Source organism: Mauremys mutica, chromosome 11 (assembly GCF_020497125.1).
Source record: "Mauremys mutica isolate MM-2020 ecotype Southern chromosome 11, ASM2049712v1, whole genome shotgun sequence".
In the NCBI taxonomy this organism is placed as follows: Eukaryota; Metazoa; Chordata; order Testudines; family Geoemydidae; genus Mauremys; species Mauremys mutica.
The window spans coordinates 65,094,720-65,121,050 of record NC_059082.1 but is presented as its reverse complement, the minus strand read 5'-3'; the positions used below and the strand labels follow the sequence as shown (position 1 = coordinate 65,121,050).

Below are 26,331 nucleotides of genomic sequence, written 5' to 3'. Positions count from 1 at the left end.
ACCTCCGCCTCCTCCTGCCCCTTCTAAGAAGCAGGCTGGGGTGGGTGTTACACCTGGGAGCCCGGGAGGACACACGCCCCACGGTGCGGAACAGCTCGGCCGTTCCTTCTGGCGTTTGCATCCTGCAGGTGGCGCTAGTGCAGCGGTTTGGCGCCCGTCGCTAGCGTGAGGAGCCTTCGCCTGGCGTTTGGGTTGAAGGCAGCGGGTTCACTGCTGCTAGTGCGCATGCTCTGCTCTTCTGGGGCGCGCGAGCGCAACGGCTGCTGGTCTGTCAGCGCAGCCGGTCATGGCGGCGGCGCTGGAGCACGAGAACCAGGTTTTCCTGGATCTCTTCCACCAAGACGGGCTGGTGATCTGCGCCCGCGGCCTGGGCATCGACCGCATCCTGCTGCGCTTCCTCCGCCTCTACTGCGAGCCGGCCAGCTTGGTGCTAGTGCTCAACACCAGCCCGGCCGAGGAGGTGAGGGGCTGCTGCCCGGGGCGTGGGGAGAGTCCCTGACTACTGGGCTCCTTTGGGCGGGAGAGACTCCCTCAGCTCTCCCCTTGGGGGTCAGTTCCCCCGACCTGTCCCCAACCACCTCTCCCGGGGGTGGGAACCTTTCCTCCCGTCACGGGGAGTGGGATATGATCGTCCTGACACACATGCGCACCCCTGTCCCCAAAATCACTCCCACGGCGAGTGGGATGCAGTTTAAATCCCTCCCTCACATACACACCTACCTGCCCCAAATCCCTCTTCCAGGGATTGTGGTGCGATTTCTCCCCCAAAACCTACCCCCGTGTTTCCTCATAGTCAGAGTGCGTTCTCCTTCCTCAGCAGTGTCAGGTGGTGGCCACTTTCTAGACCGGGTATGTCAATCATCTTGGTACCCAGAACTAGTTGTGATGGGGCGGGGGAGTTGCCTTGAGGAGTTGGTGCTGAACCAATACCTCCGCAGAATGGTAGGAGATACGAGGCTCCTGAAGTTGCCAATACACTTAGATCTTGATCATTGGTTATTAAAGATTGTGTTTCATTGATGGAGATGTATGTTGAATGGAATTGGGCAAATTCTGTACCCAAGTACTAGTGAACAGTCAATCAAATAAAAACTTTGTTTGCTTTACTGTTAGCAACCTGACCTATTAGCTACCTGTAAACATTTTGTATAAGCAAATACTTGCTATTAATTAGTTACTACATTTCACTACACAGTTGGATTTCAGTGTAGAATAAAGTGACCCTTTTGTTTAGTCTAGTAGTTTTCAACCTGTGATTCATGAACCCCTGCTGGTCTGCAGACTGTGTTTAAGATTTCCAAAGGTGTCCACACCTCCATTCAAAATGTTTTAGGGATCTGCAAACAAAAAAAGATTGAAAACCACTGGTTTAGGCTATGTCTACACTACAGACCTTAGAGCGGGACAGCTGTGCCTTTGTAAGGTCTCCCATGTAGCTGTGCTTTGCCGGCAGGAGAGAGCACTCCTGCCAGCATAATTAAACCACCCCAACAAGCAGCGTTAGCTCTGTCCACAGGAGAGCCTCTTCTGCCAACATAGTGCTGTCCACACCAGCTCTTTTGCCATTGAAACTTATGTTGGTCAGGGGTATGTTTTTTTCACACCCCTGACTGACAAAAGCCTCAGTCTATATGTGTGTATTTTTAAAAGCCCTATATAAATAAGATCATAATCATGTTATTCTGTGGTTACGTATTACAATATTACATTTGTCTGGGGCCTTTCATCCTAAAGGATCTTAAAACTCTTTTAAAAACAGATACACAGACTACACAAATGGGTCACTTTATTCTCTGCTGAAATGCAGGTATGTGGTGAAATATATTCTTTGTATTGTGATAGTAGCCCTACTCATGGATCAGGACCACATTGTGCTAATCACTGTACAAACAGAACAGAAAGACAGTCCTTCACTCTTCTATTAATCTAAGTTACTTTTAAAAATAAGACTTAGGGTCTTAAGTCACTTGGATGCTTTTGAAAATGTTACCCATAATACTTGACCAGAAAAATATATGTTGCATCTAGCTATGTAGGTAATCATGGCTACTACTTTGTAGATTTTTTGTGGCAGCCCCCAAAAAATCAACAAAGAATATAGAAATCTATAATTTTTTGCATCTGTTTAATCAAAGCATTTACCCTGGTGAAATACTGTGTTCTAATCATGTGTTCGGTTTAGGAGTATTTTATTGATCAGCTGAGGTCAGATGGAGTTGTTCATCTTCCTCGGCGTGTTACCAATGAAATTACAACCAACTGTAGATATGAAGTTTACACACAAGGTGGTGTCCTCTTCGCAACAAGTCGAATTCTTGTGGTGGATTTCCTGACAGATAGAATTCCTTCAGATCTTATAACTGGTAAGAGTTTAGTGAAAGCAAGCTAAGAATTTTCTATTTATTCTCCTTTTACTTCACCTATACAGACAGGGATTAGTTCTGCAACCCTTACTTATGGGTAGTCCAATTGATGGGTGAAAGGGCTGAAGAATTAGGCCTTTGTGAAAGTTGCAGTAACAATGCCTGTGTTAAAGGCAATGTGAAAAGCGTGTGGCCTTTTATTCTGCTTTATATAAATTAGACTTGAAAGTTGTGTGTTTTTCTAGTTGTTTTATGAATATTAGAATTTTAGATCTTGTCTAGCCTAGAAGACACACTCGTGATTGCAGAGCTAATACAATAATTACACAAGACCCCCAAAATTGAAAATTGGAAGAGGAAGGAATTTTTAGCCAGAAAATAAAATTCTGGATTTTGTTAATGCTTAAACATAATTGATAAATGCACACTTTGGAGAAAGTGAATCTTTGTTACAGATCCAATATTCCATCCCTTCAATAAACATGTGAGAGCTCCCACTCTGTTAGGGTCATTTTAAGGGTCACTTTAAGAGGTCCTACAGCAAAACCGGGGTAGATGAGTCTTGACATTCTTGATATTTCTAGTTTGAAGAACAAATAAGAACCTTCCAACTCCCATCTTTTAGGCCTCTGTACAAAAGAAATAACAAAAAAGGCACAAACCAATTTTTAAAAAATCCTTTGCAGGTCATTTATAACTTTGTCTTTTCTTTTGATGCTATTACCACTAGATGTCAGCGTGCCCATAGCTATTAGAGTTTCATTTACTGCTACACACATTGGTTGGAATATTAGAAATGGTATTGGATATAATGGAAAGGATGGAATAATTCTAGAAAAAATGTGTGTGAAGTTCTCATTCCTTTTTAAATGTATCTGATCTCTCTAGACATGCAAACAATGTATCCATTTCTTTTATGAAAAAAACTTACATTTTATAATCTAAGCATAGATTATAAGGCCAGAAGGGACAGTTGAGATCTAGTCTGAACTTCTGCATAACACAGGCCAGAGGACTTACCTGAATTTAATTCCTGTTTCAAGTCCGATAGCTATGGCTGAATAGAGAAAGTCTTTCAGAGAAAACATCCAATTGGGATTTAAAAACTTCCGGTGACAGAGAATCCAGCCCAACCCTTTGAAATATGTTCTAATGGTTAATTGCTCTCTCTGCTAAAAAATTGCTCTTCATTTCTAATCTGGACCTGTCCAGCTTTAACCTTCAGCTATTGAATCTTGTTATACCTTTGTCTGCTAGACTGAAGAAACCTCTGTGATAGATATTATGAAAACATGAGATATTCAAAGATTATTGTATCAAGTGTATACATCAGGGTTTCTCAAACTTCTTTGCACCACGACCCCCGCCCGCATTCTGAGGATAAAGTTACTACATGACCCGAGGGGGGTGGGGGGTGGGAACCCAAGCCCTGCCACCCTGAGTGAGGGGAAAGGGGGCTGCAACCTGAGCCCCATTACCCTGGGTGTGGGTAAAGCTTGGGCTTCAGCTTCAGCCCTGGGTCCCAGCAAGTCTAATGCTGGCCCTGGCAACTCCATTAAAACAGGGTCACAATGTATTTTGGGGTCTCAACCCACAGTTTGAGAACCGCTCATATACATTATATGTATTTTGAAGAGCTTGGATTATATTCTGGTCCCATGGGGGAGTTACAGGAGTTTCCTGCAAGAACTAAAATCACTGGTAACTTGTGGTGAGGGAGGGGTAATAAATGTAAAAATCCCTAGGCAGATAAAGAAGTCTGGAGAAGTCCCACACACCCTACCCCTGAGGGAAATTGCATATTATAGTTTGACCTGATTGAAGAAGCCTGGCAAACAAAGAAGTGAGAAATGTATAATGTGACCACTCTTACATGGAGACAGGGATCACTCTTACCCAATCCAAAAACCGGCATGATGCTGTGATGATGAGGAACAGGCCCTGTGGAAAGGGCCTTAAAGACTTTGAAACCTTCCATAGTCTCCATGTGGAAAATGGATGACTGCCAGCTAAGCTAAGGACTGCGTGTAAATGGTTTATTGTTTTTTAAGATCTATTTTTCTCTGTAATGCTTTTGTTCTGAATAAATAATACTTTGCTTTACAAAAGCTGCCTGGCCACTGGTTAACTCTGTCATTGCCCCTGTGAGAGAGAAGAGTTGCAAGTGCTGAACTAAACTCAGACCTGCTGGAATAATTGTAATGAAATAAAGGAGGAATTGTAACCTAAATACCCAATCTAAAAGGAGAGAGTCACAACAGTTTGCTCCAAGTAAGGTGACGACTAGAGGTCTGAGTCTTAAGCAGATGCCTTTAAAGAAAGAGTAAGGGGTGAAGTTCCTTCAGGAACAATGACACCCTCTATTTTCAAATTTCTGTTCTCCATTGAGGTATTGCGAGACTGTGATCAAGTCACCTTCTGTCCTTCTCTTTGATAAGCTAAACAGATTGAACTCCTTGAATCTTTTACTAGAAGGCATGTTTTACAATCCTTTAATCGTTCTTTTGGCTCTTCTCTGACCCCTCTCCAATTTATCAACATCCTTGAATTGTGGGCACCAGAATTGGACACAGAGTTCTGGCAGTGGTTGCACCAGTGCCAAATACAGAGGTAAAATAACCTCCCTACTCCTACTCATTATTCCCTTGTCTACCGATCCAAGGATTGCATTAGCCCTTTTTGGCCCCAGCAGCACACTTGGGGGCTCATGTTCAGCTGATTATCCACATGCCCCCACGTCTCTTTCAGAGTCACTGTTCCCCAGGATAAGAGTCCCCTCCTGTTGTAAAAGTATGGCTTATATTCTTAAGTGCTAGAGAACACAAGCAATTTTATTACAAATTCACACATTAGTAGTAGATGATATATAATCAGCATTGCATGAACAATGAAACAGATAAGTATTTTTAAGCAGTTTATAGGAATGTAGTTGTTTTTAAATCAATGTAGCATATATTAAATTAATTAAAAACTGGCCAATTGATATCAAATTAATTGTAAGTGCACATCCTGTGGGAGCATTTCTAGTGGGGTCCTACTGGTTCTTGGCCCAATGCTATTCAGTATCTTTATTAATGAGCTGAAAGAAAATATAAAATCATTACTGATAAAGTTTGCAAATAACACAAATTGGTGGAGTGGTAAATAAGCACAGGTCAGATCTAAAGGGTGATCTGGATCACATTGCAAGATGGGCTTATTTGAACAACATGCATTTTACTATAGCTAAATGCAAAGTCATATATTCAGGAACCAAGAATGTAGGTCACAGTTATAAGATTGGGGGCACTCTGTTTCAAAATGCAGTGACTTAAAAAGAATTCAGGATCATGGTGGATAACCAACTGAACATAAGCTTCCAATGCGATAAGGTAATGGAAGAGAGTAAATATGATCTTTGCATATTTAAGCAGAGGAATATGGAATAAAAGTAGGTGAATGGTGTTATCACTGTTATGTACAACATTAGTGAGACTATTACTGAAATACGGTCAGTCCTTTGCAAAGGAAGTTGAAAAATTGGAAGGAGTTCAGAAAAGTACTAGAAGAATGATTAGACATGTCAAAACTTAATGTACAAAGGCATAACAAGATCAATGGCTGGAAGCTGAAGCTAGTCAAACTCAGACTAGAAATAAGATGCAATTTTTTTTAACAAGAAGGTGATTAATCATTAGAACAACTTACCTAGGGATATGGTGGATTCTCTGGAGTTTGAAGTCCTTAAACCAAGATTTAGATGTCTTTCTAAAAGAGATGCTATAGTTTAACTGGCCTTGTCTTCACTAGGAAAAAATACTTTTTAATGTGTGTTAAATAATGGGTTTAAATCCTAGACAAGGCAAGTTGTAGTTTCAACTGGGTGAGGTAACCCCTAGGCTTGTCCATATGGTTTAACTCAACCACCTAACACATGTTTAAAGTACAACTTGCCTTGTCTACCCTAGCATTTTAACAATTGGTTTCATAGACATTGCCTTGGTGAAATTCTATGGCCTGTGTTTTGCAGGAAATCAGACTAGAATCATAGTGATTCCTTCTGCCATTAAAATCTATGAATCTATGAAAATCATAGAAAATATGCTAAAGAAATGTCTCGAAGGGTTCTTTAGTAATGAAAGAAGCTTGAACAAAATGTCATCAGGTGTTTCAGTTCTGTAGGTTACAGCCTTTTGTAGATAAATTAATAATGTGGCCTTTAAAATCCCTATGTTGCAATTTGATAATACTGTGTTTTCGTCTAACTTACCAGCATCTTAAATTCCTAGGATAACTTCCAGAATTTTCTAATGTAACTCTGAGAATCCAAATTAAGCCCTACTGTTTTCCTTTTTTGTCTCCTTTTCATTTAAGTATTAGTATTTTTTGTCTAAAGATGCCTTATTAACACAGCTATAGTGTTCAGGAGAAGGAGTTGTTTTGTGGGGTTTGAGAACTGTTTTAACTGGTCCTACATGATGCCATATTTGCAGCATATGATAGAAGATTTTAATTCCTATTGCTGGTTAATTGGCAAAACATTAAAAGAATAAAACATTCTTATGGAAAAATAGACACAATATTTTAACTTTTTTTTCCATTTGTGTAATCTCAAAACCTCATCTTCTACCAGGCATTTTGGTATACAAAGCACACAGAATCATTGAGTCTTGTCAGGAAGCATTTATCTTGCGACTCTTTCGCCAGAAGAACAAGAAAGGGTTCATCAAAGCTTTTACAGACAATGCCATTGCCTTTAATACTGGCTTTTGTCATGTGGAAAGAGTGATGAGAAATCTCTTTGTACGGAAACTTTATCTTTGGCCAAGGTAAGATTCCTTGCTACTGCACAATGTATTTTTATTAACTGTGAGTCTTATTTTTGGATTGTGGTAGTTTTTATTTAGGTTTATGTCTTCAATATCCAGCTTTAAATCAAAAGCTAAGATCTTTTAAATGTGTATATAGCATCTGAAGAATATCTGCATTTGACTGATGGAAACTAAGGCACAGAGTTCGATTTGCTTTAGGTCTCATAGTGAGTCAGAGCAAAGCCCGGAACAGGATTGAAATCTCTTGTCTGTCTCCAGGTGAGACAATGAACATTGAAAATACAGAGAACATTTTTTGCATTGGATAGGAAAGTCATCTGTCGTATCCCACTTTACTGTTTCTTTAGCCCAGTTTGTCAAGTGGTCCACTCACCTTTTCCTCCTTTGGTCTGTCACATGCCACTGTAAGCAGTAACTTCAGAAGCTTTTGCTCCCTTCTACAACTAAAACAAAAGTGAGCTTAATTGGGGCAGGAAAGGGTGAACAGGGGCTATGCACAATGCTCTCTTGCTTCTAAATCATGAAATCCCCTCTACAAGTTGGAGGTTCAGTGGGTCAGGAAGATGTGCACTTAAGTTTGGAGGGGGCAGATAAGATGAGCAACTGCTCCTCATACCATATTCCATTATCAACATTAATTCCCTTCTATGTACTGGGGTATAGAATAGCTGAGAGGAGCATTATAAAGGGGTCCTGATACTTGTATGGACGGCTGGGGGTCTACAGGATTTATTGGGCTGTTACTGTGTTCTAATGTATGCAGTGTTGTAGTTGGGTTGGTTCCAGGATATTAGAGAGAGAGGGTGGAAGAAGAGCTCAAAAGCTTGTCTTTCTCACCCACAGAATTTGGTCCAATAAAATATATTCTCTTACCCACTGTGTCATAATAGCATTTTAAAGATTTAAGATGGCTGTACAGTTTCTGCTCAGAATATGTCCTTAATATTAAAGAAGAGATAATAAGGTATACAGTACTTCTTTCTTGACAGCATGTTCATGTTCTTATTAGTAGGATCTCTTCCTATGCATGGAAAGCAGTATATACCCTAGTGTATTTATTGGGCTACACAGGATTTAGACCCTATTCTTCTGCCTGCGATATGGGATTTTTCCTTTCCACTGGACTGCAGGATTTGGCCTATCCATGGTTATTCCGTGGAATACAATACAACCCCCTTTATCTGACCCACCCTTAACCATCTCTCCGTTTTTACCAAACAACCAGGACTATGGCCAGAAGTGGGTGATCTCTCCTGTGGCCCATAGATGGTGCTGCAGCATTGCATTTTCCCATTCTCCAGTTTATCTGGAGTTTTGATGATCTGGTCTGGCCCCAGTCCCAGTTAGACCAGATAAATGGAGTTCTGCTATATAATATTGTAATTCTCCATCTCCTTATGAGTATGAGCTTTGTTATTCTATTGATACTTGACAAGGACTAATACAGGTGTGATCAAAGCATAGTTTCTTGAGGCTGGTCATACACACTGGCAACTGCCCTCACAGTGCACTTTTCAGTTAGCATGGTGGTTTAACTTACACTGATTCTAAGCCTCATTTTATGTGAATGTATTAAATAATTGTGGCACTAAGCCTGCAAGGATTCTGTACTGCTCATATAAATCTTCATAAGCTATTTTCTCCCTAGGTTTCATATAGCAGTGAATTCATTTTTAGAGAAACACAAACCTGAAGTGGTGGAAATACATGTATCCATGACCCCTGCCATGCTCACCATCCAGACCTCTATACTGGACATCCTGAATGTATGTCTGAGAGAACTCAAACGCTATAACCCAGCTCTTGAAGTAGAAGACTTATCATTAGAAAATGCTATTGGAAAACCTTTTGACAAGGTAAATTTTGTTTTTGTTTGCTATGATGTAACCGTAAAGAATGCAGGTCATTTTACTAGTTAGCATTCTCTAAAATAATGTACTGTTATAATTCAAAAAAATATCTAGAAGCAATTTAAAACCTCACCTTCAGCATGCTCATTGCCATTGTAAATTGAGAATTGTAGTAATCTGTAGTGTTGATTGTGTGTAGTTGCCATTGTAAAATTAGATTGTAATCTCAGGGACCATCTTTTTGGTCTATGTTTGTACAGTGCCTAGCACAGTGGAGTCCTGCTCCATAACTAGGGCTATGGTAACAAAAATAACAATAATGGGACAATTTTTAACATTTTAAAGACTAAATTATTTCTATGTAGCTTAGCTATTTAGTCTTTATTATGTTTAATTCCTTATTTTTTGTAGTTAGCTATATTGAATGGGAAAGTAAGATTTATAATTACCATCTGTTACTATGTACTAATGTATGCAGTGTTGTAGTTGGGTTGGTCCCAGGATATTAGAGAGAGAGGGTGGAAGAAGAGCTCAAAAGCTTGTCTTTCTCACCCACAGAATTTGGTCCAATAAAATATATTATCTTACCTACTGTGTAATAATAGCATTTTAAAGATTTAAGATGGCTGTACAGCTTCTGCTCAGAATATGTCCTTAATATTAAAGAAGAGATAATAAGGTATACAGTACTTCTTTCTTGACAGCATGTTCATGTTCTTATTAGTAGGATCTCTTCCTATGCATGGAAAGCAGCATATACCCTAGTGTATTTGTTTTTGTATCGAGTTGCTGTATGTCATTAACAATGCTTTATATTGCCATTGGTAGTAAAGCTGCAACTTGATTGATGTACTTTTGCAGAGTACAACCACATACTTCAACATTCACTTTGTGACACAGTTTACTTACATTCATTATCTCCGCTTTTATGTTAACATGAGGCTTTCTGTAGAAAATGTTTTTGTTTTATAAAAATACCAGAATTGCCCATCTCTAGAGGGTACTCGTCTATTCTGAGAATAAGATGATATGGTGCTTTCTTCTTTCACTGAATAAAGTGTACTGAATACTAAGGCCACAGGGCAGCTCAAGTGAAATTAGATAGGTGTGTTTGTCTCTTTCCTTCTCCCAGCAGCTGTGTTTGAAGAAAAATCTACACTTAATGCAGTAGAGGATGCAGATATCTGTTAATTGTTCAGTTATGTTTTATATAAAATTGCATATATTTCGCTAAATTTCCAAGATACTCGTTTACTTATTGTAAATATAACTATTAAATATGTTTTTATTTGGGTACTTTTGGCAAAGTAACTATAATGTGTTTTGTTATAAAACTTCTGTACACTTGTAATGATACCTGTATTTGGACACTATAGGCCTGATACAATGACTATAAAATCATAGAATTGTAGGACTGGAAGGGACCTTGAGAGGTCTTCTAGTCCAGTCCCATGCACTCAAGGCAGCATTAAGTATTATCTAGATCATCCCTGACAGCTCTTTGTCTAACTTGCTCTTAAAAATCTCCAATAATGGAGATTTCACAACCTCCCTTGGCAGTTTATTCCAGTGCTTAACCACCCTGACAGTTAGGAAGTTTTTCCTAATGTCCAACCTAAACTTCAGTTGCTTCAATATAAGCCCATTGTTTCTTGTCCTCTCCTCAGAGGTTAAAGAGAACAATTTTTCTCCCTCCTCTTCCTTGTGACAACCTTTTATGTACTAGAAAACTTTTATCATGTTCTTCCCTCAGTCTTCTTTTCCTCAGACTAAACAAACCCAATCTTTTCAATCTTCCCTTATAAGTCATGTTTTCTAGACCTTTAATCATTTTTGTTACTCTTCTCTAGACTGTATCTCAAATTTGTCCACATCTTTCCTGAAATGTGGCACCCAGAACTGGACACAGTACTCTAAGTAAGGCCTAATCAGCTCGGAGTAGAGCAGAATTACTACTTGTCTTGCTTACAACACTCCTGCTGATACAGCCCGGAATGGTGTTTGCTTTTTTTGCAACACTGTTAGTGTTGACTTATATTTAGCTTGTGATCCACTATGACCCGAAGATCCCTTTCCAGAGTACTCCTTCTACGCAGTCATTTCCCATTTTGCATGTGTGCAACTGACTGTTCCTTCCTAAGTGGAGTACTTTGCATTTGTCCGTATTGAATTTCAGCCTATTTACTTCAGACCATTTCTCCAGTTTGTCCAGATCATTTTGAATTGTAATCCTACCCTCCAAAGCACTTCCAACCCCTCCCAACTTGATGTCGTCTGCAAACTTTATAGGTGTACTCTATGCCATTATCTAAATCATTGATGAAGATATTGAACAGAACTGAGCTCTGTGAGACCCCACTGGATATGCCCTTCCAGCTTGATTGTGAACCACTGATAACCATTCTCTAGGAATGGTTTTCCAACCAGTTATGCACCCATTTTATACTAGCTTTATCTTGTTTGTATTTCCCTAATTTGTTTATGAGAAGGTCATGCGAGACTGTATCAAAAGCCTTACTAAAGACAAGATATACACATCTGCCTCTTCCCCTCTATCCACAAGGCTTGTTACCCTGTCAGAGAAAGCTGTTAGTTTGGTTTGACATGCTTTCTTCTTGACAAATCCATGCTGACTGTTACTTATCACCTTATTATCTTCTAGGTGTCTGCAGATTGCTGCTTAAATATTTGCTCCATTATCTTTCCAAGTCCTGAAGTTAAGCTGACTGGTCTGTAATTCCTTGGGTTGTCCTTATTCCTCTTTTATAGATTGGCATTATATTTGCCCTTTTCCAGTCCTCTGGAAACTCACCCATCTTCCATGACTTTTTGAAGATAATTGCTAATTGCTAATGGCTCAAATTTCCTCAGTCAGCTCCTTGAGTATTCTAGGATATATTTCATCAGGCCATGGTGATTTGAAAACATGTAACTTGTCTGAGTAATTTTAAACTTGATCTTTCCCTATTTTAGCCTCTGATCCTACCTCATTTTCATTGGCATTCATTAAGTTCGATGCCCAATTGCTGCTAAACTTTTTGGTGGAAACAGAAACAAAAAAGTCGTTTAGCACTTCTGCCATTTCCATATTTTCTGTTGTTGTTCCCCCTCCCCCATCCTTGAATAATGGGCCTGCCTTGTCCTTGATCTTCCTCTTGCTTCTAAGTTATTTATAGAATGTTTTCTTGTTACCCTTTATGTCTCTAGCTAGTTTAATCTCAATGAAAGTCAGTGGAAACATGCAGTGGATATTGATTCAGGCCCTAAATCTGTTACAAAGAAAAGGACTGATGTGTAGAGCCCTGTGGTTTTTTGCAGATATGAAATAAAACAAAGATTAAAACAAAATAAAATGAAAAATTTACCCTGCAGTGGCAGCTCCTGTTCTGCAGGGCTGAGCACAGCTCCCAGCTCCAGGCACTGCGACCTGGTGTGCGTGTCCACAGCACCACTGGGGTTTGGCCTGGCCACACTTCTATCATCATGACAGAAGGGGCGGTCAGGCCAAATTTGAGTGAGTGGTACTGCTACCCCGTATTACAGGTAACAACACCTGGAGCAGGATGCCAGGCCCAGCCCCATAGCACAGGTTCCAGGGTGAGTGGGGGATAGGCTTGCTCTGCAACCACCCCCTCAAGGGCCTTTCACACCACAGAGGCAGGAATCAACACACATAAACCCAGGGTCTCCTCTCCTCCCTCCTGGGGCAGGAACCAAACACACCCCCAGGGGGCTGGAGCCATAGTCCCTCCCCATGGGAGGGAAGAATGAACAATAAATTCCTGACAAAAAAAAACAAAACAAAAAATGTTAAAAGTTTCACGAGGCTCTACTGATGCATTCCAGCATAGATTTCTGAAGTTTGTGTTTGCAACACTTAACTTTCCAATTTATATTTCTAGACAATTCGTCACTATTTAGATCCTCTTTGGCACCAACTTGGAGCTAAGACGAAATCTTTGGTTCAGGATTTGAAGATATTACGTACTTTGCTACAGTATCTAACTCAGTATGATTGTGTCACTTTTCTTAACCTTGTGGAGTCATTGAGAGCAACTGAAAAAGCATTTGGTCAGAATTCAGGTATGAGGTGAATAACATCCTAGAAGTTAATACGTGAGTGAAACCTTGATTTATTTATTTATTTTTGAATAGTCAAAAACCCATACTAAAGTTTCTAATTAAGCTTATGTACTTAGCCATAAGGACGGAGGTTTTATTGACAGTTAATGCTTTCACCCTCCCACTTAACTGCTGTTACTTAATGTATAAAATATATCAGAAACTTGCATTTTTGTATCTTGCAAAACCAGTAATTACATAACAAGCATGTAGCACAACTGTTTCAGACGGAAGATTTTGGGCTTTCTTTTTTTGAGGGGGTTGAAGTGGGCATGTTGCAAATGCCTAATTGACTATTAATATTGTCTTCCTCCACCTTTAGGATGGCTATTTCTTGATTCGAGTACTTCAATGTTTGTAAATGCTCGAGCAAGAGTTTATCGCATTTCAGATGACAAAATAAGTAAGAAAAGCAAAGTATCTGAAAAAATGGATATAAAAGAGGGAAAAGGTATTGTGAGCATTTCTAATGCTGACTTCTTTGTGAACCAAAAACTCAAATTCAATGAATTTGTCTTTATTCTGAAGTATGTTTTACTAAAAGATCCCTTCAAAAAATCTTCTTCAGCCAAGTTACTTCATCTCTAAATGTCAGAGTCTCATCTGTAAAAGGGAGATAGTTGTGCTTTAGCCACTTTTTAAAGTATTTTGTGATCTACTACTGGAAAGCCTCATATAGGTGTTAGGTAACATTAGTAGTTTGTAAGGAGTTCTAGAGGCAAAGCACACACCGACTACCTAGAAACATGAATTTACTCCTTGCAGGACTATCTGCTGTTGCTAATTATAAATCCAAAATATAAATCAAAAGTTCTTAGTCTGCTACACTTAAAAAGATAGGTTCATAACTTCAGAAAGAAGGCATGAATTCACTGGTTTGTTAGTTCAGTTTACAAAACTATGCTGTTTCTAATGTTCTGTACATTTGTATTACAGTATCTCCTAGATACCCCAATTGAGATCAGGACCATGTTGTGCTAGGTGCTGTACTAACACATTGAGATATAGTCCTAGCACCAGAGAGCTTAGAGTAGACAAGACAAGACAGAATGGGAGGGGAAGCAAAGGCACAGAGAGTTAAAGTGACTTGCCCAGGTTGCACAGCAGGTCACTGGTGGAGGTCCTGTAAAATTGTTCTTGAGCCACTACAATGTTTAGTTTAATATTAGTCTGATGTTATTTTCATTTTATATAAGTGTATGTATAGCCACAGTTATAAAAGCAATCTTATAATTAAGAGTTTTTAAATTAAACAAGTAAAATATTAATGTTTATCTTTGTTTCAAAATAGCATTTGTTCCTATTTAAAAATAGGTTTATATGATAGCTATTGCCTTCCTCCACCCCCCAGCATAACAAGTTGCAAATGTGGGCTGTTGTTGAATTTGCCAAGAGCCGTTACATTATCAGCATCTAACCCATTATTTTGAAGCTCTTAGGAATATGTTGACTGTGAAAGCTGCTATATTAAATTAATTCTCCTTTATTGTATTTCAGAACTGAAAAGGGAACTGGTCTTAGAAAGCAACCCAAAGTGGGAGGCCTTAAGAGAAGTATTGAAAGAGATTGAATCTGAGAACAACAACAGTGAGGATCTTGGCGGGCCAGGTGAGAGAGTACTAAATGTTTCTCATTTGGTTAATCTGTTTTTTAAGAGAACAGAACTGCAATTATGTTTCTGAAATATATCTTACCAGAGGACTAGATGTGTAATATTTATGAATTTGAGAGAGAAGTTCTGTGTAAAATAAAAAGGTATGAGCTTTTGAAAGCACTGTAAATTTATGAATTTGAAATGTGCCTTTGAACACATTAACCTGTGAAAGTCCATAACTTAAAATCAGTGTTGCAACCAACATTTTATGTTGACTACACCTTTATGATTGGCATGTGGGCATCCTAGCCCTCTCCCACTCTATCCCCTGGTGCCATGGTTGCCACCATCTTATCTTTTCACTGTCCATTTTCTTATTCTTGTTTCATTTCAGATATGCCTCTTTTTCCCATGTCCCACTAGCCCTGGTGGCTTCTCCCGATCTTTCTTTTCTCCTGCCTTGTTTGACCTGGTAGGGGACGCTCTCTGCTCCCTGTCAGGCCCCTCTTCCACCCCTTTTTGCCACCCAGTACTTTAAGGAGCAACCCTATGCAGTATCACCTGGAGGAGACTAAGAATGCACACAGGGACTCTAACCTGTGGACATACCTACAAGGTGGGAGCATGCCTGCCTTTAAAAAGTATCTCTTAAGCCAACCAAACATAGATATGGTAGTCAAGTGGATAAAACAGTACAGACTATTAAAATTTTTACCACAACTGTCTTCTCCTCCCACCACCACCACCTTCACTCATCTCTTATGGTTTCTGATTAGAGACATCTGTGAAGTGAAACAGGTTAGCCTGTATTCCTAATCAATTAGATTCTAGAGGTAGCACCACTGCAGATGTGTCTACCGTAAGAGTGTTTTGCCAGGATAGGAATGCTGATATATATTAGCAAATTGGTCCTAGTGTGGATATTGCTATACCAAGAAAGCAGTGGTTTTTAACGATATAGTATAACCTCCTGCCTGAGCAGGGGAAAAAAGCTATACTGATAAAAGCACAGTTTTGCTGGTATAATTGTCTCTATGCTACGACATAGCTGCGGCAACAAAAGTCTGGTTAGGGCTCACACCTCTTTGAGCCCCTGAATGGCACAGTTATATTGGTAGAAGTCTGTCATGTAGACATAGCCTAAGTGACTTAGCAGCACAAGGTCCATTGAGTTTTAATGGAACTTGTGCTCCTAAATCATGTGCTTTTTTTAAATCCCACCCACAATTTACCTAGATTAAGATATTTCCTGGACAGGCAGACTCTGTTTATACCCCTCTAGTAGTTTGTATATAGTGAAATATCAATGAAGGGATGGACTAGGTGTGTAGTCTCTGCAAAGTTAATTAAGTCTCTTGCATACAAGCATATCTATATTTCAAAGAGGGTACAGGTAATAAAAACTGGTCCCGACAAAAGCTCCTGAGGTGAAAACATTCCTCTCCTCTTCATTGCTAAGTGTGAGGTAGAGGATATATAATTAAGCCATATGTGGAAAATAACTTTTTCCAGACAAAGCACTTAATTAACCTGTATTTAAGGATTAAAGACTCTAACTTCATCCCCAAAATCCTTGAGAATAGCTTTCTCAATAAAAAATATAAAACGAACATTACTCTGGAAGTTCAACGTTAACCTTGCACTTTATCCTCAAAAAATCCAGACCCAAACATTCAAGTGATGCCAGTACTTAGTTAAGGTCACCCAAGCACCCTTAACCGCCATTGTACCACCATGAAAACAACTAGAATCTTTGAAATAACTATATTTGTCTATTGTTACATGGTCATGTCAATTACCATGACAATTAGTATACCTTATTTGTAAGCCTGTAGTGGTTGTACATACTCCAGCCTTCTGAAGAGGAAGTCCTACAGCACTTTTAAACACTTGACAAGTAGATCTCCCCCTCAATAAATCCTCCAAAGCCATAGGAGCTACACAAGAGTGTGACTCACTTGCACTTCCTAGTAGTGTAGCTGCCTTTCCAGGTTTGGGGGGACACCATGATCTTGCTCTGGGTTTAAAATCTGGTGGAGTTGAGCTACAACTCATTCCATCTTGTGAAGCTTGGACCATTGTGAGAGTGCAGCACCTTACTTGGCACCCCTCTACCCCCTGAGTGCTGTAGATGCTGGATTGTGGGGGTGGTGCATAGTTGTTCTTGACTAGCTCCTTTACTGTCTCACCTCTTTGTCGAGTTATCCTTCCCCTAAACTGTACCAAATTCTATTGGGAGACAATGAGGGGGCACAAGTGATCTTTTCTCCCCTCCCCTGGTGCTCTTATGGTAGCATCAGCTGGCCCCACCCCTTGGTGAGGTAAGAGTCCACCTGAAGCAACTTGTGGGGAAGCTTCAGTCTTCAAAAAGAGTCAGTCAGGGACTTCAAATGACAATAGCATTATGTGCTTTTGTGTGTTCTGGGCTCATTAATGCAGATGGAAATGGTTGAAAATTAGAACAGGTTCAGTTAATGTGGTGTTTTTTCATTTCATTCCATGGTGCAAAAAAAAAAAAAAAGTTACACTATATGCTACATCTGTCTCATTTCAATTGGTCAGAAGAAAAACATTTCTGATTCTGACAGTTTAGGAGTAAAGAACAATGAACTTTCATTGACTTTCTGTGCTTTGATTTTTGTTCAGTTCAAAAAAAAAAATCACACAACTTAGACTGCCCCTAAAATTCCAGAGCAACTACTAGTAAAAAGTGTAAAGACATTTGGCAAGCGTACTCCTGAGATCATTTTAAAACAATTTATATCTCTGCCCAAGAGGATTCTTGTAATTGGATATAAAAAAGTGCAGTGTAACAAATTATAAACATAATATTATTTCTTGACTGCAGGGCAAGTGCTTATTTGTGCCAGTGATGACCGAACTTGTGCACAACTGAGAGAGTATATTATTGCTGGAGCAGAGGCACTTTTAATGAGGCTCTATAACAAAACTTTTGGGAAGGATGAAAGAGCTGGAGAAGCGTGGATTAAGGATAGAAAAGCTGTCAAGTCCAAAGGAAATGCCAAATCGGACAAAGGACCTCAAGCTAAAAAAGCCAAAGTAGAGGCCTGCTCAAAACAAAACAAAATCATGAAGAAACAAGACTTGACTTTAACCCAAATGATGGGAAAAACAGAGGAGGAAGACATAGGAGAGGAGATGGAGGGCTATAAGGAATTAAGCAGCAGCGAAGAAATCAATATAGAGGAAACCAAACCTGAAGATTTCCATCTAAATTTAGCATCAGATGCTTATTATGGTATCTTCAAAAACCCTCTTACTATTATTCATCCATTGCAGGGTTGTAGTGACCCCTATGCTCTCACTCGGCTATTGCATGAAGTGGAACCAAGATATGTAGTGCTGTATGATGCAGAACTAACTTTTGTTCGGCAGCTGGAAATCTACAAGGCAAGCAGGCCTGGGAAGCCCTTGAGGCAAGTTGACTTGGTAATAACAGAATGCAGTTGCTCTAATTTTAGCTCTTTAAAAAATCAAAACCAAAAACAAAATGTTCATTGTTGAGATCTTTTGGAAGTGAACCCAGAAAATCAATTAATGGCTTTATTTAGTTTTCCTCTATCTAATTCCTAATCTGTCTCTTTTTCAGTTTAAAAATTGAAGAACATGTAGACTGTAATTTACCCTTCTTAAAAAAAAAAATATATATATATAATTTTATTTCTCCAGTGGATGTCAAACCCCCTTAACAATTTATTAATGCACCAGTAATCAATTACATATATTGTACCCTGCTTTAAAGATCTCCTATTTCATCTTGTAGATATTCTTCTTGGGTGGTGTAGGGGAGGTTTAGTACTAGGTATGTATAAAACATTTCATGTTGGCTGTACATCCAAAGGGAGTTTGCTAAATTCTCTCTGCTTCCCGACCAAGCTCCTCTGTTTTCATATTTATATGCTCCTTCTGAGAGTTTATTCTTTACACTCATCCTGAAGCCTAACCCTGCTGTTGGGCAGATTATTCAGAAACGTATTGTTAGGGCAGGTACAGGAAAACATGATTCGGAAATTAGGATCATTCTGCTTGAAGTTTTCTAATGTTAATGACGCTTCAGATATGTCATCAAGAAAACACTTGGCTATATCTTGAACATGGTGGGGAGGGAGGAAGAGAGATGATGGAAATAGCTCCATGTAAGTTGTTCACTGTGGATAAATTGATAAAATAAAAAACTTGCATTTATTGTAGTATAGAGGATACAAACTGAAATGCAAAAATATCAGGAAATGCAAAAGTTAAAATTGAACACAGTGCTAACTCTCTGCCCTCTTGAGCTAGTGCAATAGTCTTGACTTGAATGACTGCTTGACTTCTCACATGCAAGGTTAGGCTATGATTTACTGAAAGTTAATCTGCAATAAGGTAGGGTGTGAACTTAAAGAGGATTTACTATACAAGTATAAATATGTGTACACCTTGCAGTTGAAAGAACAGTTTTATAGAGAAAGTAATGTATATCTAATACTGAGTTAAGGTCCAGCTGGAGAGGATGGGGTTAAAAGTGTACCTAAAATTGCAGAAATCCATAAAATATTTTAAATGTGTAGCTGCTGGGCCATTAGTTGATGTATCTTATTTTTAATTGTGCAGTTTATTGCACCTGTTCGTGGAGTTGCATGTAGTCAAATCATGTCAACCTCAATACTTCAGGAGAGGGCAGGAAAGCCAGATGCAATAAACATCACATGGGCGCAAGAACCAATAGCTTTTCTCACACATTGTTGGAAGAGGTGCAGAAGAATATTAACTGACATAATTGTCTGACATTTTGATATAGCAAAAATTGAACACTGCTCTGCTGAAGACATTTGTTGATAGTTTTATTAATATTTCAAATTAATTACAGGAATCCATATGAGTTGCTTATGTGCATGTTTATAGAATAGAAACTTAACTTGTCCACATGTGTGTTTATGCAAAATACATGATGGCTGTGGTGAATGTGACATTTACCTGCAAAAGGGGACCCGATGATTCCCTTTACAGAGAAGTTATACTAAATCTCAGTTTGTTGTTTTTCTCATAACTTATGTTCTTTCATAATACTTTCTTTAAAGTATTCCCACCTCTTCATTTATTTTATAAACATTATTCTGAGAAGACAGCATGTAACTGCAAGGAAGACATGACCTCTCCGTTTTTATTTCCTCCTTGCTTTTTGTAAAAGGATTAGCTTGTCTTGTAAACCAGCTCTGAGCAGGTAACTGTCTCATCCACTCCGTTGCATTCCAGAGTTTAACACTTATCCTTCTTTTGGAAAAAGGGGAGTTGTTTGGATAGAAGAACTCTAACAGATTAATTTTGATCAGTTTAACTTTAGTAGAAGTGTAAATAATGGAGTCTATTTTTAGTCAAATATTTATTTTTCAAGCACTTAAAGCTGCTTATCTCCAATACTGATGTTCATGTTGGTTTCAGGATAAAATTGTGTGTTTTGTGACGTGAAGTACATTGTTTCCTGACCTACAGGGTTTATTTCCTTATATATGGAGGTTCGACAGAAGAACAGCGCTATCTCACTGTGCTGAGAAAAGAAAAAGAAGCTTTTGAAAAACTCATTCGGTAACTTAAGTGGGCTTGCTAGCTTTCTAGTAAATCAACTGTTTCATGTTTATGTCCACTTCTTAAATATAGGTTTTTTTCTTATTTATGTCTGTATAAGCTTCCAATTTTACTAATTTTTCAACATTAATCAGAGAGTCTTCCACAGTCCTCTTCTGAAACACCTGTTTGCCCAAAAAGTCAGAAATTTGACAGGCTCAAGCAGCCTTTTGGATGATATTCACAGCCGTGTACCAATATTGTAAGAGAAACTAGCTTAAATTTTGTTCTTGGTTTCCAGAATAGTAAGTTTTGCAAGATACCGAGCAACTTGTGTGGGTTTTCATGGCTTTATATAGTAGTTTCATGGGAGGGAGAGAGCATTAAATTTTGGGATGATACCACAGAGTTCAATGTTTGTGCTGATACTTAGGGCTAGATTATGCTAATGTCACGTGTTTAGTGCCTTATTTCAGGAGGAATCCCACACAAATCAGATGAGGCGCCTCACAGAGTAAAGTACTAATCATGATGATAAGGATAGCAGAATCTGGTTCTTCATGACCTGGAAGATAAAATAAATTGTAATTCTGATCAGATTTGCAGGCAATACTAAACTATGTGAGTTCTTTGTTGCTGTTTAGCCAGATAGAAAATGTTTTTGGCATACTTTTATCCTTGAAAACCCAGGCCTAAATAGCTACGAAATATAATACAAGTAATTCCAAATGCATCTGTTCCTCTGGTAATAATTCATTAGAGAGAAGGCCAGCATGGTTATCCCTGAGGAAAGAGAAGGCAGAGATGAAACAAACTTGGATCTCATAAGAGATTCTACTTCTGCAACTGTTTCTACTGACACACGCAAAGCAGGTGAGTTTTAGCAATTCCTCGAGCTACTTGTAGAGCTTTGGGTTATATAATGAGAGGTGTTTGACAGAAATATCTAGCATATTGTTATTTCAGAAATCTGTCGTGCATGCTCTAGCAGTAACACCTTGGCATTTGAGTTCAGATCTCTGTCCTCAGAGTCTAGGAAGTGCTACAGAATCAGTGCATCCTGCCCTTTAGAGGTGAAAATGGAGAACCTTGGATTTACTACATGCCATTAGTGTAGAAATGGCATGTAGTAAATCTAACCATCTTTGTGGCTGAGTCTTGTAGAAAGTCACATCCTACCCTCCTGGATTAGAGGGAAGATGTCATGACTTGCAGTTATGCAGTTAATGTTTCAAATTGATTGATAAGAGCTCAATCCTTCACCTGTTAAAGTAATAGTAAAACTCCAGTTGATTTCAGTGGGCAAAAGAACTTGTCCCTTCTCTCTCATTATGAGATTTTAAGGCAGAAAGAGAATGGGAGTGACAGCAATATCTTTCCACAAGAGCAAGATGCATCTGTTTTATATAAGTCAATGCATGGAGGAGAGTGAACACAAATCGGTGTAGGGATGAACTCCTCAGGGCAAGGCTACAGGTGCTGCAGTAAGAGGGAAAGTGGCTGGCTTTTTTTTTTTTTTTTAAGAAGTAGGGTACTAATCAAAGGCTCAAATTTATAAAAGACATGCAGAAGTTAACTATCTAAAAGATCAGCTCATAAGGATAAAAAAGGAACAAGTTAAATACGATTAAAGTGTAACTAAATTCTTGCTTATAGTCATCTTGTGTCGTATCCTTTCTCTGAACACCTTTGTGAATGTGTTATGTACTTATACCACATGCATTTCAGGGCAAGAATCTGTCTTATTTTGTGTCTATACAGTGCTTAGCACACCTTTGGGTGCCATTTAAAAGGATTTTTGTACAGAGCCTGGCATAATGCTCCAAGATACCTGTCAGAGCATTTAAAAATACATAGGGAAAAAATCGGCTCTATTGACAGTGGGTGCAATTCCCATTATCTTCATTGAGAGCTGAACTCACTTGATCTGGGACTAAATTTGGTCCAATTTGCATGCAGAGCCAGGTCTGTCGCTTAAATGTCCTGCACTGCCTTATAAAAAAAATCTTTCTTTTGACTGAAAGTCTAGTTGCCTGGGCAAGTAATGTTTAGAAGTGCTGCAGAAGCGGTGCTATAAGTTTTGGAAGGTGGCAGGAAGCAGTGCTGTGCAGCTCACACCGCCAACTCATCTGACTGATAAAGTAGCTGTATTAACTGACTCTGTAAGGAGGCCTGTTTATTTCTTCTCAGCCAGAGTGAATGATGCCTGCTGTGTGAAGCCTGCTGTCCTTTTAAAGCAGAAAAGTTGGGCATCAGGGCCTTCTGTTCCTTTGATAGATGTGCAAAATTCCCACTGATTTATAGAGTGAGTAGGTTTCATTTGCAAACTGAACACAGAATATACTACTTAGAATGTAGAAAGATAAACATATATAGGAAAACTAATATGAATATCCAAAAACTTGGTAGATAGGACCGTGCTTATGGTAAACAGAATTTAGCCAATACCTAACAAATGTGCAAATACAGCCAACTGACAGCTCTGTTGATGGAAGATTAAGGTTTAGTTTTCATCCTCAAAAGCAAATGTATTCATTAATTTTGAGTGTTCCACAAATAGTTTCTTCAAAGGAGAGAAGAAGCCAGTGAAGGGATTCAAATAAGGGGGAAATATTGTCAGAGTAGTTGCAAAAGGAAGGAGATTTTTGCTGCAGTGTTTTGGATACAAAGCAGAGAGTAGATACATAATACATCCTCAATATGTGTCTCTTCTCAGCTTTCTATCCAAAACATTGCAGAAAAAAAATCATCGTTTTTTGCTGCTACTCTGACAACGTTTGTCCTTATTTCAGTGTCTTCACTGTTTTTTCTCTCCTTTCCTTAGAAATTCAAACTCCTTGTTCTCATCTTTGCCCCTGCCATCATCTTCACAGCTCTGCTCCTGCCTACATCTTGGCTCTCATTTCCTTCAGCATTCCTCTTTTGCCATATGCTCTACCTAATCTGTTCTCCATTATGCTCCATTTGTCTCCTCCCACTTTCAGTTTAATACTGACCACCCTCCACCCACACCTGGAACTTTAGTTTGTGTGACAAACAAAATTGCTTTTATCTTTTTAAATCCCTCCTTAAAACTTGCTACTTTCACTTAGCTTTCCATCACTTATATCTTTCCCAGACCCATCTATACCAGCTCTTGAGACAAACTTGTTTATATTCAAGGGTGGGATCTTGTCCTCCTGCAAATATGTAAAGGCCCAGATACATCAATAATATGATAAACTATCCCATTTGGGTGGCGGACGGTTGGGAGTAAATATGAGCATGTACATACCAAACTGTCAGTGTTCCTTGTTTTTTAGAGTTTACGGTAAGCATAATTTTCTTTGAGTACAACTTTTTTTGCCTACATTTGCCCAATGTGTTTAAATAGATTTTTGTCTACAGATGGATTAAAATCTCATTATCAGCCAGTTGAATCATAATTACTCAATAGCCATTTACTGTAGTTTAAATTCCTCTCACAAGGCTTACAGATCTTGCAACGCCTTCTTAGTAAATTCTTATATATGCTCAATACAGCTGGATTTTAAAACTTTGTCTAGTAGGTGCATGCTAGTTTGTTTTTAAATTAGTGATAGGCTGATTCAATGGTATAGTAAATCCCATACTAAACTTGGGATCTCTGGGTTGAAGGGGTGGTATCCATCCATTATGAAAGCAATGAAAATATCCTTAAGGTGTTTTTCCAATTTGAGGTTTTAAAAAAAACCCAACACTCTGGATGTGATGTTAGTGCCCTAATATTCAAACTATACTACATATTGGGTTGTAGGATTTTCCTAATTTGTTAATTAAATGACAAACCCTGAACATTGAGATTTTATAAAAGTATTTGCAGAATTTTAAACGTGTGGTCTTATGCAAAATACAGTGGTAAATATATATCTGTATAGATATAGATGTAAAAGACCTGAATCAGAGGTCACTCATATGAAAGAGATTCACTATAAATTGTTTTTTCATTAGGTGGACAGGAACAGAAGAGCGTTCAACAGACTATAGTAGTGGATATGCGAGAATTTCGCAGTGAGCTTCCATCTCTGATTCATCGTCGTGGTATTGACATTGAACCTGTTACTTTGGAAGTTGGAGACTACATTCTCACCCCTGATATCTGCATAGAGCGGAAGAGTATCAGTGATTTGATCGGTTCTTTAAATAATGGGAGGCTCTATTCCCAATGTATTTCTATGTCTCGTTATTATAAGCGACCAATTCTTCTGATTGAATTCGACCCTAGCAAATCTTTCTCTCTCACTTCACGAGGCTCTCTACATCAAGAGATTTCCAGTAACGATATTACTTCTAAACTCACCCTGCTTACTCTTCATTTCCCAAGGTTACGTATTCTGTGGTGTCCGTCTCCCCATGCCACTGCTGAGTTGTTTGAGGAGTTGAAACAGAACAGGCCACAGCCTGATGCAGCAATAGCAATGGCCATTACAGCAGATTCTGAAATCGTTCCTGAGTCAGACAAGTATAACCCTGGCCCACAGGATTTCTTATTAAAAATACCAGGTGTAAATGCCAAAAATTGCCGTGTCTTAATGAACCACGTTAAGAGCATTTCAGAGCTGGTAACTCTGTCACAGGACAAACTCTTAGAAATTCTGGGCAACGCTGTCAATGCTAAGCAGCTTTATGACTTCATTCACATATCCTATGCAGAGGCCATTTCTAAAGCGAAAACCAAAAGATGATTAATTAGGCCATACTGATGTGCCTTAAATAGTACTTTGGCAAAGTTTATTAGATATTAATTTTCTCTTGGTATAGACAGTTGTGTCCTGTTAATGTCATTCCACCATTTTTCAACATTCCGGAGGTCTTTATTGTTGAAAACAAGTTTTGTGTACAAAAGACAAGTTGTCTTTAAACAGCATTAATTAGTGCTTCATTTTATTCTTCCTAATGTCTTTGCCATCTCTGGAGTAGTTCAGCTTTAAATGAAGGGTGTCTTAGGACTTACCAAAATCAGGTGCTAAATGATGAAGAAGAGTCTCTTAAAATAAGAGAAACTGGCTATAGACATGTACACTGACTTATATAAGTGAAGATGTATTAAATTTCAGATTGGTGGAATATGGGTGCCATTTTGCATAATATGTTGCTTTTGCCCTTAATATCCATAAACCACCCTTTCTGTCAACATATGAATTCCCTAAATTACAGCTCTTCCATTGACAGTGGGGAAGCTGTTAAAATGCTCATAATTCTGTGCCTCTGTTGAAAGAAAATAACTGGATGACTCATTAACTTGACAATCCTCCTTCCTATCAGAAGTTTCTGTTTTGGTCAGAAATATGAATACATAAAAGTGGCACCCTCTTGGGTTCGTTGGTCTTTCTGTTGTATGAAAGGATATTTTTTCTAGCATATAAAATTATTGTTCAAAAGTGAAGTTTTCTTGAAAAGTGAACAGTTTTTAAAACCTGACATCTATTAAATGTCTTATGCACTTGAGTGCCTTGAATGGAAGATATATACATAGATTCAGTGCTGCTACTTCTTTTCACCTGAGAGCTGACTTTTAGCATTTTTAGGTAGCACAGAATGGGAGTAGAAATCTAATTTCTCTCCAGTAATTACTGGGTCACTTGTTATAAAAGAGGTACGTTCAGTGCAGAAGTTTGAAATGACAGTTGCATCTCAGAGCCTGCTTTTGCCCATGGGGATAAATGCAGCTTCCAGTCACTAGCACTAATGCAGGGATCAGCAACCTTTCAGAAGTGGTGTGCTGAGTCTTCATTTATTCACTCTAATTTAAGGTTTCATGTGCCAATAATACATTTTAATGTTTTTAGAAGGTCTCTTTCTATTAGTCTATAATATATAACTAAACTTGTTGTATGTAAAGTAAATAAGGTTTTTAAAATGTTTAAGAAGCTTCATTTAAAATTAAATTAAAATGCAGAGCCCTCCGGACCAGTGGCCAGGGCCCGGGCAGTGTGAGTGCCACTGAAAATCAGCTCGCGTGCCACCTTTGGCACGCATGCCATAGGTTGCCTACCCCTGCACTAATG

The 26,331-nt window shown here is 38.8% G+C and overlaps 1 protein-coding gene and 1 long non-coding RNA gene across 2 annotated transcripts in view; one reads left to right on the top strand and one right to left on the bottom strand.

Annotated features, from left to right (window-relative positions):
- LOC123344393 overlaps positions 1–186 on the bottom strand; it is a 95,983-nt gene extending 95,797 nt beyond the window's left edge. Inside the window, exon 1 of the long non-coding RNA XR_006572543.1 lies at positions 3–186. This is a non-coding gene — a long non-coding RNA (uncharacterized LOC123344393). The remainder of the gene's footprint in view (positions 1–2) is intronic.
- Positions 187–280: 94 nt separating this feature from the next.
- ERCC4 (ERCC excision repair 4, endonuclease catalytic subunit) lies at positions 281–26,126 on the top strand. Its single transcript, XM_044981245.1, has 11 exons — positions 281–460; positions 2,183–2,363; positions 6,976–7,171; positions 8,823–9,030; positions 12,927–13,107; positions 13,469–13,597; positions 14,644–14,754; positions 17,589–18,177; positions 20,234–20,326; positions 21,066–21,178; positions 24,275–26,126. The coding sequence occupies exons 1-11, from the start codon at positions 287–289 to the stop codon at positions 25,006–25,008; spliced, it is 2,709 nt and encodes a 902-aa protein (XP_044837180.1). The 5' UTR covers positions 281–286; the 3' UTR covers positions 25,009–26,126.
- Positions 26,127–26,331: the final 205 nt, after the last annotated feature.